The sequence below is a fragment of the Stenella coeruleoalba genome, assembly GCF_951394435.1.
Source record: "Stenella coeruleoalba genome assembly, chromosome: 1".
NCBI lineage: Eukaryota > Metazoa > Chordata > Mammalia > Artiodactyla > Delphinidae > Stenella > Stenella coeruleoalba.
In genome coordinates, this window is record NC_137169.1 from 74,434,499 (window position 1) to 74,449,912 (window position 15,414).

The 15,414-nt window shown below is 37.9% G+C and overlaps 1 protein-coding gene across 3 annotated transcripts in view; it reads right to left on the reverse strand.

Annotated features, from left to right (window-relative positions):
• Positions 1-2,569: 2,569 nt before the first annotated feature.
• SYDE2 (synapse defective Rho GTPase homolog 2) overlaps positions 2,570-15,414 on the reverse strand; it is a 49,335-nt gene continuing 36,490 nt past the window's right edge. For 2 of the 3 annotated variants that reach the window (XM_079921322.1, XM_079921324.1), the window contains exon 7: positions 13,688-15,225. In XM_079921322.1, coding sequence (XP_079777448.1) covers positions 14,729-15,225 — 497 coding nt within the window. In that variant the 3' untranslated portion in view covers positions 13,688-14,728. Of the gene's footprint in view, positions 2,700-13,687; positions 15,226-15,414 lie in introns of those variants that run through there. The other variant, XM_079921323.1, reaches the window with a different exon arrangement.

Consider the following 15,414-nt stretch of genomic DNA (forward strand, 5'->3'; position numbering starts at 1 on the left):
AAAGAAGTACATTTTTTTTAAATTTTGGTTTTAAATGTAAAAAATTTGTTTTTAAATGTACTTCTTTGCATGTACATTGGTTAGGAAAGAAAGATTAATAATTCCCAGTATTGGTGAAGTTTTAGAGAAAGCAGCACAGCAGAGGAGTGGAAAGCATTTTGACAGGATGTATTTTTAAATGACTTCCATTTACAATTGCTCTCTAATGTGGAGGTCTCTATGCTGAAAATTACAAAGTACTGATTAAATAAATCAAAGAAGACAAATAGACTTACGTTTATAAATTGGAAGACCCTGCATAGTAAAGATGTCAGTTCTCCCCTAAATGATATACAGATTTAATGCAATTCCTATCAAAATTCCAGCTAGCTTCTTTGTAGACATAGACAAGCTTATTCTAAAGTTTATATCATAAGGGAAAGACTCTGGGATAGTGTATTAATTATACTTTTAACTTCTGTAAATTGATGCTTTGACATCTACAGAATGGCTACCAGTTGTTCCCAGGTAAACCCTGGTCCACCCCAAAATATCAGGAGATTTGAGATAGCTCCGAACAATAGGCTCTAACAGTCACAGTGAACACAAATTTTGCAGGGTGCCACTTTCAAATGCACCTAGCAAGTCCTAAGCCAGCCTACCCCACCTCACCCACTCCTCCAGCAGGAATCACAATAAAGGCTCTTGCCCACGGGTCTCACAACCTACCCCGGTGCTTCCCCTGAACGGCCTTGCGTGGTAGCTGCATCCCCCAGCCTCGCCCCTCACCCCCCGGAACTGTGAGCATAACAACGGTGAAACTCTTTCTGCTTTTTCTCTCTTGATCTGTGTCTGCCCTCACCGTACCTCACCCAAACTAATATGGTTAAAACAGCTAGCCCAAACAATTTTGTAAAAGAAGAAGACAGTGGAGGAACCACTCTTCTCGATGTTGAGATGATGTATAACTATATTTATCGACCAGGAAAGATACACAGAATACGACACTGAGTTAAAAAATACGTATAGAACAGTACATATATGGTCCCAGTTTTGTAAGATGTCATATATGTCACTACATAACTATTACATGGACTCTGAGTTGTCTGAAAGTATAGTCACCGACATGTAACCAATCCATATTTTGTATGTTCAGATGATTTTTACTTTCGTCTTTGTACTTTTCATATTGTCTGAATTTTTAAAAGCAAACTGTTCTTATTAAAAAGAAACAAAGCCAGCTTTTTTCTTTTTTTTTTTTTTTTTTTTTTGCAGGACGCAGGCCTCTCACTGTTGTGGCCTCTCCCGTTGCGGAGCACAGGCTCCGGACACGCAGTCTCAGCGGCCATGGCTCACGGGCCCAGCCACTCTGCGGCATGTGGGATCCTCCCAGACCCGGGGCAAGAACCCGTGTCCGCTGAATTGGCAGGCGGACTCTCAACCACTGAGCCACCAGGGAAGCCCAAAGCCAGCTTTTAAAAAATCTGTTGGCTTTAAACAAATATCATGCAAGTATAAAAGATATTAGAGAAATATTTCTGAATATTTTATTTTGAATATTTTATTTTCTAGTATCAAAACTCTTGCTCAAGCAAAATGTGCCTTAGAAAGGAACGAAGACCTGCAAGCATTTGCAAAACAGCATTCTAAGCTTGGACATGCCCAGGTTGCTTTACTTTTGCCACCAACTAGCCTGAAGAACCCCAGCCTAGAGCAGGGGTTCTCAGCCTGGCTTGCATGTGAAAATGACCTGCGGTGACTATAAAAGGACAGATGCTCAGGCAGGGTTAAGAATCACTGGTCAAAAGCAGCAGACATAGGAGAACCAAGCAATCACAGGAAGGCATCTATTCTAGCTGCTTCTGAGGAAGCTCCTTCTGAATTTAGGCCTGAAGAGTTAGGCAGGTGAAGGGGAGCTGGGATGGAGGAGCTGAACAGGGTTTCTCAACCTTTGCACTGTTGTCATCTGGGGTTGAATAATTCCTTGCTGTGAGGGGCTGTCATCTGTATTATGGGAGGTTTGGCAGTATCCCTCTACTCACTAGATGCAAATAACATTTCTTCAGTTGTGACAACAAAAATGTCTCCAGTTATTGCAACTGTCCCTGTGGGGGAAGTGCGGGCAAAACTGGCACCTCTCATCCCAAGAACCACTGGGCTAGAAGGGAAGCAGGGAGTTCTCTGGAGCGGGAACTTCACTGCAGAGACGTAGGACCGAAGTGAAGCAACGCCCCAGCAGCTTGGTGCAGGGAGAGTGGGGACGGGGAAGGCAAGAAGCAGGTGAGTTTAGGAGGTAAGGGAGCCACTACCTATGTCATAAAACGCCATGATAAACTCATATTTTCATCACATTTTCAACATACAATTTTGCTCTGAAGTCTGCAAAACATTCATTGAGAGAAAAACAGCTAACCAAAACAATTAACAAGTAACAAATTTTAAAAATAGCAAAAATTAATCGCAAAAGACTGCGAAGTAGACTTCTGTGTTAGTTTCCTAACAAATTACCACACACTTAGCAGCTTAAAGCAATAGAAATTTGTTCTTTTACGGTTCTAGAGGCCAGAAGTCCGAACTGGGTCTCGCAGGACGGCTTTCTTCTGGAGGCAGTGGAGACCCTGCTTCTCCTTCTCCTGGCATCCCTCCTTCACAGCTCGTCACTCAGCTCCGCTTCCACCGTCACTGCCCTTCACCTCTTCTGTGGTCAGACCTCCCTTGGCCTTTTATAAGGACACTTGTGTTTAGATTTAGGGTGCATCTGGATAATCCAGGGACATCTCCCCATCCCAAATCTTTCTCAGGGGTGGAACAGGAGACGAGGAGAAGTGGGTGAGCATTCCGCTTTAATGAAGACAGCTAATCTTCATTAATGGCTACATGGCTCATCTCCTTGAATCCATTATACCCGTCACTCGAGGTTTTTTGAAGCAAAGGGACATTTTTTAAGAGGTCTGTATCACTTGAGTATTTTATAACGGGCCTTTATGATTTGACAGTGGTTGTCTTTACTGCTGAAAACTGTTCATTGATGCCACCCTACTAAGAACGATAGCTAACATCTCATGAACCCTTACTAAATGCTCCTAAATGTTTTATTTTTTAATAAACACCATTGAATTGTACACTTTATTTTTATTTTTTTATTTTTTATTATTTATTTATTTATGGCTGTGTTGGGTCCTCGCTGCTGTGTGCGGGCCCCCTCTAGTTGCAGCGAGTGGGGGCCACTGTTCGCTGCGGCGCGTGAGCCCCTCATTACCATGGCCTCTCTTGTTGCAGAGCATGGGCTCCAGGCGCGCAGGCCTCAGCAGCTGTGGTGCACAGGCTTAGTTGCTCCGCGGCATGTGGGATCCCCCTGGACCAGGGCTCAAACACGTGTCACCTGCATTGGCAGGCAGACTCCCAACCACTGCGTCACCCGGGAAACCCCTAAATGCTTTAATATATTTTAATCCCCTCAACGATTCTGTGAAGTAGTGGGTACCATCCCCATTTTACAGTCAAGAAAACTGAGACACAGAAAAATCAAGTTACTGTTCCAAGATATATGAGACACAAACCAAGACTGGCTCCAGAGTTCCTGCTCTCACAGGCCATATTATGCTATGAATCTCAGAATATTGTGTTACTTGAATCTCATATGTACAATACACAAATATACACACATACACACCTTTAACAGTGTTACTAAGGCATAATTTACATGAAACACACTGTATATATTTAAAATATACAACTGGTTAGGTTTTGACGTATGTATACACGCATGAAATTATCACCAAAATCAAGAAATAAACATCCATCAACCCAAAAGTTTCCTCATGCTCCTTTTTAATAGCTCCCTCTAGCATCTTCCCCTCAGTTCCCAGGTAACTGCTAATCTGCTATTTCTATTACTATAGGTTAACTTGTATTTTTCTAGAATTTTATATAAATTGAATTGTATGGTATATACTTATTTTGTCTTATTCTTTCACTTTTGAGATTCATCCATGTGTGTGTATCAATAGTTCATTACTTTTCATTGCTGAATTGTATTCCATTATATGGATATACCACAATTTGTTTGATGAACATTTGGACTGGTTGTTTCCTCTTTGGGTTCATTACAAATTATTCTCCTACAATCATTCCTGTCCAAGCCTTTTTATGGACATATGCTTTTTTTTTTTCTCTTAGATAAATACCCAGGAGTAGAATGTCTGGATCATATGGTGTGGATAGATATAACTTTTTAAGATATTGCCAAATGTTTCCAAACAATTTTACACTGCCACCAGCAGTGATGGGAGTTCTAGTTCCTGTACGTTCTCACCAGTGTGGTCAGTCTTGTAAAATTAGCCATTCTAATTAGGATGTAGTGGTATCTTACTGTAGTTTTAATTTGCATTTCCCTAATGACTAATGCTGCTGAGCTTATTTTCATGTGTTTATTTTCCATCCACATATCTTCTTTCATGAAATGTTTGTTCACATAGTTTGCTCATTCTTTTCTTTTTCTATTCAGGTTTGGGAGTTTTCTGTATACAAGTCCTTTACCAAATACATGCAAACATTTACTCCCACTCTGGTTTATCTTATCATTCTAACAGTGTTTTTCAAAGGGCAGAAGTTTTTAATTTTGATGAATTTCAGTTGAGCAATTTGTGTTTTTTTTAATGGATCATGTTTTTGGTGACCTGAGAAATTTTTGCATAACCCAAGATTTTTTTCTAGAAGTTTTATACTTTTAGGCTTTACATTTAGATATATGATACTTTTCTAGCTGATTTTTGTGTATATTATTGAAGGTGGGATTTTTTTTTGCATATGAATGTCCAGTTGTTTCAACACCACTTGTTAAAAAACCTATCCTTTCTCCCCTGGATTCCCTTTGCCAAAAATCAGTCGTCCATATATGTATGAGTCTGTTTCTGAACTCTCTATTATGTTTCATGGATTTATTCATCTATCCTGATGCCAATACCAAACTGTCTTGATTACTATCACTTTATAAGTCATCTTAAAATCAGGTAGTATTGGTTCTCCAGCATTGTTCTTTTTTTTTTCAATGTTGTTTTGGCTAGCCTAGACCTTCATATGTTAATTTACATATGAAATTCTGACTTTCATAAAATTTCCATTAAGTGATTTGCTAGAAACCCAAGCCCTTTGTGACTTGGGCCCTGTATAAATGCATTAAGGATAGAGCTGATAATGGCTTAAGTACTCTTCTGTGATGGCTGAGGATGTAAGTAGATATGGGAAAGGGAGACGGCTCATACAAAAGCTGACAGTCTTCCAGAAGTGAATGTGACATTGGAAGCGTGACAGCAGCAGCAAGGGAGCCCACAGTCAACAGAAAGAACTGAGAGAAAATAAAAGAGTTCCTCTGATATTTTCTTATACATATTGTTTAAAAAGGGGCTTAGTAAGCTCTCATTTTACAGTCAGTAGTGTCTTTTTTTTTTTTTTTTTTTTTTTGCAACCCCCCGTGGTTTGCAGGATCTTAGTTCCCTGACCAGGGATTGAACCCTCACCCTCAGCAGTGAAAGTGCCAAGTTCTAACCATGGGCCACCAGGGAATTCCCCCGCTGTCATTTTAAAATAAAGTACAGATTAAACCCTGTCATCAACACCCTAGTGTTTTACTCAGTCGAGGAGACTGCATACTTCCAGGTGAGCCTGTAGGACCAGATGGAAGGTGACTTTTCCCTGGAGGCAGAGCAGGAGGGGGAACCAGATTCTTCTGGGCACAGGGGGGAAGGGCAAGACTGCTTGGGCCCCTGGGGCTCGAGGCTCCAGAGCTGGCACACGGCCTCAGGACCTTGAGGAGAAAAGGACTGATCAAGAGAGGCAAGAATAAGCCGAATTTCGGCCACCGTGCAGATTAACCAGGGTGCTGAATGGCAGCAACTTCCTAGCCATTACCCGGAAAATCTTTACATGTTGTTTTTGGCTGCCAACATGCAGTTCGGCGTTTCTATTTCCTGCTCCATTTGACCAAGGGTCCCCAAGTTCATCCTGTGACATTTGGTCACTGGAGGAGGAAGCAATAGGAGGTAATTGTTGGGCGATAACATCCTGTTCTTCTCCTGTTTCCATAAAAGGGAGGGAACTTCCCCACCTCTCAAGGGGAAAGAGTACGGGAGGAACTCTTCAGCTTCTCTCTGCCCCTCATTTACTGTTCCCCAAGTCACAAGAAGATGGACTTATCCGAGTGGGGAGTGGAGCAAGACACGAGCCTCCTTGGCTGGGTGCTTCCCTGTTCCTTCATGCTCAGAGCCAGCCTGTCGGTAATATGCACTTGTTTTTATATCTCTGACAGGCTCTACCTCTGCCAGGGGAGGCTTGATTTTAACCAATGCTGCCAGTGACTGGTGGGGACAATCAGATCACAGGGATGTAGAAAGAAGCCCAGTTCACCATAGACCCAAGTCACATTGTCCAGTTTGCCTTTATCAGTAGTCAATCTGATGGGCTCTAATTTCAGGAGGAAAAGATAGGCGTGTTGACGGTCTCCTACCTCACCTATGTTAGCAGAGGTAGTCGAGAGGAAGGTGTGCTGGCAGGAGAGGGCTAAACGTGTAAGAGGAAACAAAATGGAAAATGTGGTCAGGGCCACAGCGCTGAGAAGTCCCCAGAGTAGGAACTCAGGCTGCAAGGATTGGACTTTAGCTCTGTTCCTGCTGGTGCAGGTACTGTCGGACCACTGGGGTTGACAGCATAGGGCTCATGAAGAATGGATCCTGCTTGGGACGTATGTCAGACAGGCTGCAGACAGATCCTTCCTAGCCCTGCTAGGAAACCCTTCACCCCTCTCATTGCCAGCTCAAGGTGAGATTCGGGCAAATCTGCATGTGGTGCTTTTGTCCCTCAAAAAGAGAACAGCCTGGTGTCATCTGTGTGTCCAACTTCCAATTCAGCTTTGACTTTGCATGTCCCAATATTTGTGGTAGGAAAATTGGATAGAACAGGGACTATAATTCAGTATTGCCCTAAGTGTGGTATGCATGCCAAGGTGTACATTATGAATTTGTTTTAGTGTATTGAAAAAATATATGTAGTTAACTTGTTTATGACAAATGATACTGGTTTTCCGCTTATGGTAGCAATATGAAGTTTTACTTTAATAATAAATTTAATTGAAAAAAATTTTAGAGAAAATTAGAAAATAATATTACACCTGGTACTTGAATATGGCAGAAATTGTAGAGGTTGTCTGTGAATGATGGAAGTCTGGGATAGCTAAAAGTAATGTGGAAAGGAACACAAGACATCCAAAGTACGCCTTACTTTTTAGAGGATTTTCATAGCAATTGATCTTTCTAATGATGATGAAACCTAGGATTTGCAGTGAATTCACATATTCCATGACTCTTTTAGAGGTTAATTATAATCACACAAAGTTGATCTCCGATTCAATTTTTTGTGGCGTCCAAAATGACACATTGTGACATGTACAGGAATTCTGTGACTTACTGTAAAATGTACCAAAAATTAAGAGAGATAATGGTGGATACATGGATATTTGATCAAGCAAATACATCAAAATGCTTACAATTATAGGCTCTAGATGATAGATATGTGAGTGTTCACTGTATAATTTTTAACTTTTCTTTATACTTTAAATGTTCATAATAAAATGTTGATGGAAAAAGATATTAATGTGCCTTCTTTTATGTGTAGATTGATTGACTTTGCAGGTGACTTTTGACATCATGTACAGATCAAACACAGATCCATAACCTAGGACAGGTGGTACTTCATGCTCTGACATTTCTCATCTACCTGGTTTAGACAAGCTGTTTTCACTTACCTAATGATCCAAACTTGCTCTTGGGTTAAAATGTGGGCTTTACACTGGCGACAGGGGGGAAAGTCAGGCAAGAAGAGATGCAAAGAGATCCCTTTTCTTGAACAAAGGTCAGGAACAAAGGGTCACTGTTCAGTATCTTGTTGCTGTGAAAAAATGTGAGCTGCAGGCTCATCATTTTCACATAAACACCTTGAATGCAAAGAACTTTCCCTTTTCTTGATTTAATATCCATTGTACTTTTCTAAAGCTGGAATCTTAAACTCTCGTTGGAAGAGCTTATTTTGAAGAGTAGAATTTCCAGTCAAAGAAATATGTAGAATATTGAGGCCAACACGAAGTTTTCACTACATAATACTTCCATTAAGCCAAAAAAGAAAGATTAATTCAACTGACTTAAAAGCATGCCAATGGCCTTATCAAACAAATAAGGATTAGGTTAACCCAACTCAGGGGCAATATTTAGGCATTTTTTCACTTAGTTAAAACAAACACTTGTTTGAGAAAAATAAAAACATTAAATGTAGTGTCTGGCTCCCACAGTGGTCTCTGCTATTCTCTCTAATTAAAAAAAAGGAACTCTAAATATTTATAGGGTTCATTCAACTTTATGAAAATATTTTTTGATAAAATGAATAGGTTTTTCTAGTTCTAGTAAAAAATGCACAAAAATTAAGAGGATATTGTGCATCACAATTTCTGTAAAGAAACAAATGATGCATTTTAGCAAAAGCTTTCTTAGAAACCTTCCTTTCTTATGGTGAGATGTACTTTTTCACACATCATTTAAATAATTGGTTCTACTGAACTCTGCAGCAAAAAATTGCTACAAAAAATTACCCCAAATTACCAATCCACTAACGTTTTAAGTCACTAATTTTCCCAATGCCACTCTAGTTCCAAAAGAAACATAAATTATTTTAAAAAGAGAGAGATGAAAGAAAGAAGAAAGAAAAAGAAAGAAAGAAAAGAAAGAAAGAAAGAAAGAAAGAAAGGAAGAAAGAAAGAGAGAGAAGGCATTACTTTCTTAACCACAAATGATTTATTGCTCAGGAGTGAATATTTGAAATATTACAGAGACATTGCATCACATAGTCCTTCGTCTTTTCCTGACAAAAAATAAGCATTCTCAGGGCTTCCCTGGTGGCTCAGTGTTTAAGAATCTGCCCGCCAATGCAGGGGACACGGGTTCGAGCCCTGGTCTGGGAAGATCCTACATGCTGTGGAGCAACTAAGCCCATGTGCCACAACTATTGAAGCCCGTGAGCCTAGAGCCTGTGCTCCGCAACAAGAAAAGCCACTGCAATGAGAAACCCTTGCACCGCAACGAAGAGTAGCCTGTGCCCGCCACAACTAGAGAAAGCCTGTGCGCAGCAACAAAGACCCAACACAGACAAAAACAAATAAACTAAATAAATAAATTTTATAAAAAAGATAAGCATTCTCTAAGTATTCTCTAAGAATCCCTTTTTGTTCATTCATTTATTAATAATTAACTGAACATCTTCTATGTTAAAAGTCCTAGGCCTATGGCAATGAACTAGATATACAAGGTCCCTATCGCCACGGAAATTACATTCAAGAAGGGTGGACACAGATAATAATCAAATAAACAAGGTAATTTCAGATATTGATACACGTCTTGATAAAAATAAGGCAGGAAACATTTTCCAAAGTTATAAATGTCTATAGTTTAATCATTTAATAGCATAACTATTTTGTACTTGTTACAAGAAACAGAAATCTCCATCTTCTTCCTCCCCCAATTCTCAAAGCAGTTACTGATTGGGTTGACATTTAAGCAGAGATGTGAGATGACAAAAAAGCCACCCAAGTAAGATCTAGATAAGGAGCTTTCCAGACACTAGGAATGGCAAGTGCAAAGATCCTAAGACAGAAATGAGGTCTGCAGTATTGCTGAAGCACAGAGAGCAAGGGAAAAAGCCCAGGAAAGGATGTGGTTTATCTTTTTTAAACATTACTTTAGCTTCAATGGATGGAATGGATTGTGGGTGTGCAGAGCGGAGAGTGATGGCAAAGAGATGAAATAGGAAGCGATTGAGAGATGACGGTGGCTTGGACTAGGGTGTTAGTAGTGACAATCTTAAGTGCACAGTTTCAGGAGATATCGTAGTCAGAACTGCTGACAGGTTGTGTATAAGGGGTAAGAGAAAGACTCCAAGTTTGGGGCAACAGGGCGAGATGAAGTCTAGGGAACTGTTGTGGGCATTTGTCACTGCTCAGCATCTAAATCTCTTTTTTATTTTCATAGAATTTACCTTTGTGTAAGTTTCAGAGAAACGATGCTGACTAATTGCTGTCTGACTCCTGGAAGCTGGGGCACAATCTGATGTTTCTGTCACAGACTTTGAATCAGGAATGATAGCACTTCAGTGTTTAATCACGTATGAGCCTTACTGGATTCAAAGTGCACACTGGACAGGGAAAAGAGAAAAGGGCATTCCTCTTTGTACGAGATTCCTCAGGTCAGCAAGACCCAAATTAGGACTTGCTGTTGATTATTAAACATACTACAACTTTATCACTATCCAAGTAGCTAAAAATTGATGTTTTAAAGTTATAAAATCCTAAGCCTCAAAGTCATTCTGTGGTTTGGAACTAAATTCTTTCCAGGAACCGTATTACTCCCAAACCTGTTTCTTTAGGATCCCTAATATAAAGCTACACAATCTGAAAACTTCCAAAGACAGTTATGATGTGGGACTTTGCTTAGATATATATGAAGTCTTCTTGCTTTTTTATTCTTGAAGTGACTCTATGGGCATCATCACCAGGTACAGAAGCATTAGTACTTATAGTTAACAGGACTTTATAAGGCATTTCCATAACCACTGTATTAATAATAACAACATCCATTACAAGGAACTCATTTAAAAAAATACAGTAGAGTCATGTCAGTCCCATTTGATAGCGACTCCATCCTTCAGTTGCTCAGGTCTTACTCTTTTCTCTCACAGTGCACTGGCAGGTTTCTTTGGCTCCTACTTCAAAAAGTATTGAAAATACAATCACTTCTATTGTTTCCTCCCTGGTCTGAATCACCTTCTTTCTTGCCTGGATTACTGCAAAGCTGGAGGCTAGAAGATAATAGAGAGATGTCTTCAAAGTTTTAAAGGTAAATGAGTCTGAACCTAGAACTGCAAGTCCAATCAAAGTGAAGTATGGGGAAGAAATAAAGGCCTTGTCAGACAGGTAAGGACTCAAAGTTTATATCCCATGCGCCCTGTTTTGGGAGGTTCGTGTGTGTGTGCCGGGGGGGGGGGGGGGGTAACTTATAAATATACTTCAGCAAACAAAACAAAAAAAAATGAAAACAAGAAAGAATAGGAGGGACTTCCCTGGAGGTCCAGTGGGTAAGACTACACACTTCCACGGCAGGGGGCACGGGTTCGATCTCTGGTCAGTGAACTAAGATCCCACATGCCACGTGGCAAGGCCAAAAGAAAAAAAAAAGTCACGAAACAATAAGAAACAAAAAAAGTAGCACATAGGAGTGCAAAGAAAATACATCCCGAGATAACAGCTAAAAATCACTTTGCCCAAGTGTGATAAAGCTGATTAAGCAGCTTAAAATGATCTCAGGGTTTATAGTAAAGAAAATATTTTTCTTCTGTCAAAGAAAATAAAGGCAGTAATACACTTCAGGATGAGAGCTAAAAGCACTCTGAACAAATTTGGTAATTCAATGATAAAGCAAGTATTGTAGTAAAGGAAGTATTTTTCTTCTGTCCAAAAAAAAAGGTAATTTCTTACTCCAGGAAAAATTAATATTTTCAAAAGCCATGACCCAATTATGAAGCAAGTAACACACAGTATGATTTGGAGAAATTGATGGCTATAAGGTAAAATAATCCATTTGACCTTTAGTTTGTATTCTGCTTAAATCAGTATATAGACTTAAGAATATAAGATTAGAGATATTGTAGAATCACCTGGTTTACCCATTAATATTTCTGCACAATCTAGCACAACTGCTCGTTATTGATTTATAGTTTTTAGCATCAATATATAAAGGAAAAACATATGTCAAGTATAGTTCCCCAAAACAATACACATCTATTAATGATTGATTATATAAACTAATAGTATAACTTATGGAAGTTGAAGGTAAAGGGCAGTAATGATTTGGAAAGTAAGTACAGGGCTGGTCATTTCCACAATGGTATGGAGTCAAGAGATACTGTTTAAAACTGATGGACCAAGGAATAACAAAGTTATAGAGGAAACCAAAAGGAAAACTAAAAGAATAAATGGGGAGGAGGAATGGAGTAAGATAAATTGCTTATCACTCATAATGGACAACCAACAGATATCGCTTAAATGACAAATCAAGAAACAGCAGCAGTAAACCTAGAGTAACAGAGGAAGCTACCTAAAGAATAAAAAGTGATTGTTTCCTCTGAGAAGTGGGATTGATGTGGATGTCAGAGAGGAACACTTTTAGTTTTTATTTTCCATCTACCTGAATTGTTTAAAATTTTTGTTCAGGTACATGCACTAAAACTAAAATTGTTTTTAATCCTAAAAACCATTAGGGCTGGCAGGCTTAGGCGGGAATGAGAGTTGACTGTCTAACAGTACAGGAAGATCCCACGAGATTACAAAAAGGAGGTATAGAAGCTCAAAATAGATTTGAAGTAAAAGGCCATATTAAATAAAGGCATATACCTATTGAGCACTTCTGAATACAGCAGAGTCAATAAAAGAGGTTTATTGGGCTTCCCTGGTGGCGCAGTGGTTAAGAATCCGCCTGCCAATGCAGGGGACACAGGTTCCAGCCCTGGCCCGGGAAGATCCCACATGCTGCGGAGAAACTAAGCCCGTGCGCCACAACTACTGAGCCTGAGCTCTAGAGCCCACAAGCCACAGCCACTGAGCCCACGTGCCACAACTACTGAAGCCCACGTGCCTAGAGCCCGTGCTCTGCAACAAGAGAAGCCACAATGAGAAGCCCGCACACAACAATGAAGACCCAACACGGCCAAAAATTAATTAATTAATTAATTAATTTAAAAAATTAAAAAAATAAGAGGTTTATTATGACAGTGATTTAAACAACAATGTTTAGTATTTTCTACTTAAGATGGCAGAGATCAACTTTAAAACTATTCCCATTCAAAATAACGTAACAAAATAAGTGTGGCCCTTAAAGTACTGCAGATTCTGGAAAACTCAATTTTGGACAAAAAAAAATTATTACATATATTTATGGATAATATACGATGGTCCAATACTTTAACATGTTCGCTTTAAAAGAATGACTTCAAAATAAGTGACCCTTAAAAATCATTATAATAATTAATAGCATGACACCAAGGTTATATATTTTAATAAAGCTTTTACATTTCTGGAACAACTGAGTAATTCATACAATATACATGATATAGCAAACAAAAAGAAGAAGACTGACACAGTCTTCTTACAAAATATTTAGGTACATTTCTATTGACTGTTTACTCAATATATATATATCTGTCACATATTCTTTTGGGATTCTTCTGAATTGTTATGCAAAGCTTTAAAAATGAAAATTTCATATAAAAATAGTTATTTATCTGGTTTTTTAACAAGTAAATTTTCAAATTAAATAACAAGGTGTTCCACTTATCAATGTATATTGCATAGAAATAGTTAAATACTTTAACATTTAGAAAAACATCAAGGAGTCAGTTTTTTTAATGGCTGCTACATCTTTAAGTTGATAACTCAAATTTTATTAATAATTTTAAATTACACATTCTGTAGGTATAAAAGTTTAAAAAAATACATTCCGATTTAATAAAAAAACTTCTAAATTTACATTTTCAAACACTGTTGTGATTGCTATAATGACTATCTTGAAGATATAATTAGCCAAAATAAGTTAATTTTTAAAAATCAATAACATGTAGTATGCTGGCAAGATTTCTTTAGAAACAAATGAAGGTAATTATAAAGTCAAAGTTATATATGTATTACAAATAAATATGTTCTAAGTATAATTACTTTGTTTTAAAAAGCAGAAGATAAAAACACATAGATTAGGTGAAGAATTTTAAATTTAAGTCACCAATGCAGAAATCTCGAAACTTAATCCCTTAAAAAATTAGAAGATTTCAATTTAAAGGATGACTTCTCACTGGGGATATTGTGACTTTCTGTGAATCAAAAAAGGAAAGTCTATTTTTTCTAGATGTTTCTAGTGTTTTGGTTCAAGTGTTTCTATGCAACTCCTCCTTTAACTTAAATGTTATTTCCCTGAAAAGGACATTTTTAAGCTAATGATTTTGGCCTCATGACATATATTTTAAAGATACATGTGATTCTGCAGCCAATCCCTCCCCTCATTCTAATACCTATATATATATGCACTTATAAATATATACATATTTTTGGGATTATAAAAATATTTAATTTTATATTTAAATAATTACTGAATGTTAATACAGAATACATTAATATTTGTATAATTTTACTTTTATTTATAAAAAGGTTTTCTTATAGCAGCATTTGCATTGCAAATGAAATGTGATTGAATGATGTTGCAGTGTGCGTGGACTCATACTGCAAATCAGACTAAGCAGCCACAGCATTCTTCTAGAAGGAACATCTGTTTCAGAAAAGCAGTTCCTATAAAGTACAAAAATCTTGAGGGGCTAATAACTTATGTGAATCTTAGAAGTGCATTTTAAAGTTATATCCATAGAATTGGCAAGATTTAAACAAATATCCACAAGAAGTCCAGGTTATCTTTTTACCTCAAGAAAAATTTTCTAATGAAATAAGTAAAAATTATGTTAATGAATGGTGTTTTTAATTGAATCACATGAACCTGTTAGAAAGTAACTGAAGCTTTCAAGAGTAAAAAACTTAAAATATCACTGTGAGGGATAGAAGAAAGTGACAAAGATTGATGTGAAACTTAAGACATTATTAAAAAAAAAACTCTCAACCTCAAACACTCATATTAAGCTTGTTTTTCTTGAGTTCACGCTCCAGATTTCCAATCAAAGTATCGATACTTTCTTGTAGGTCTTTGAGATTGACTTTTCGGTCCCTAGACTCAATAGCCTGCATTGTCAAATACGTCTGAAATGTGCACTCTTTGGATGTGGGAGTTGGCTGTTCAATCATGATATCTGGTTCATACATTTTGCTACAGTTTTCTCCATTTTCTCTGTCTTCTGAAGGCACATCGTCATAATCCACATCATTTAAATTTTCTTTCATATTTAAAAAGTAGTTATCTCCACAGCTGCTCCAGTCTCCTGCATAACGATTACTTAGTGGACTGTCTAATCTGGTTTGCCTTGGCCTAAGTACCCTTGATGAATCAGTGCCACTCAAATTTAACAGGTAAGGTCGTTCTTTCTTCCGCCTCAAATAATTTAGAGAAGACTTCTGCTCTGGGAACAAATTGTTTGCTGATTCTTTGATAGTTAAACGTTGCACTAGAAACAAACAATAAATTTGCTTTAGCGACAGTAATCCAAATGAATCCAATTTAAAAACACAGAGCTAAATATAAGCCATTTAATAATCAACTATAAACATGCATTAAAACAAACACATGCACACTACCAAAACAAAGCATTCCATAATTATTTTTTCTATCATCAGACATAATCAAGATTAGGGAC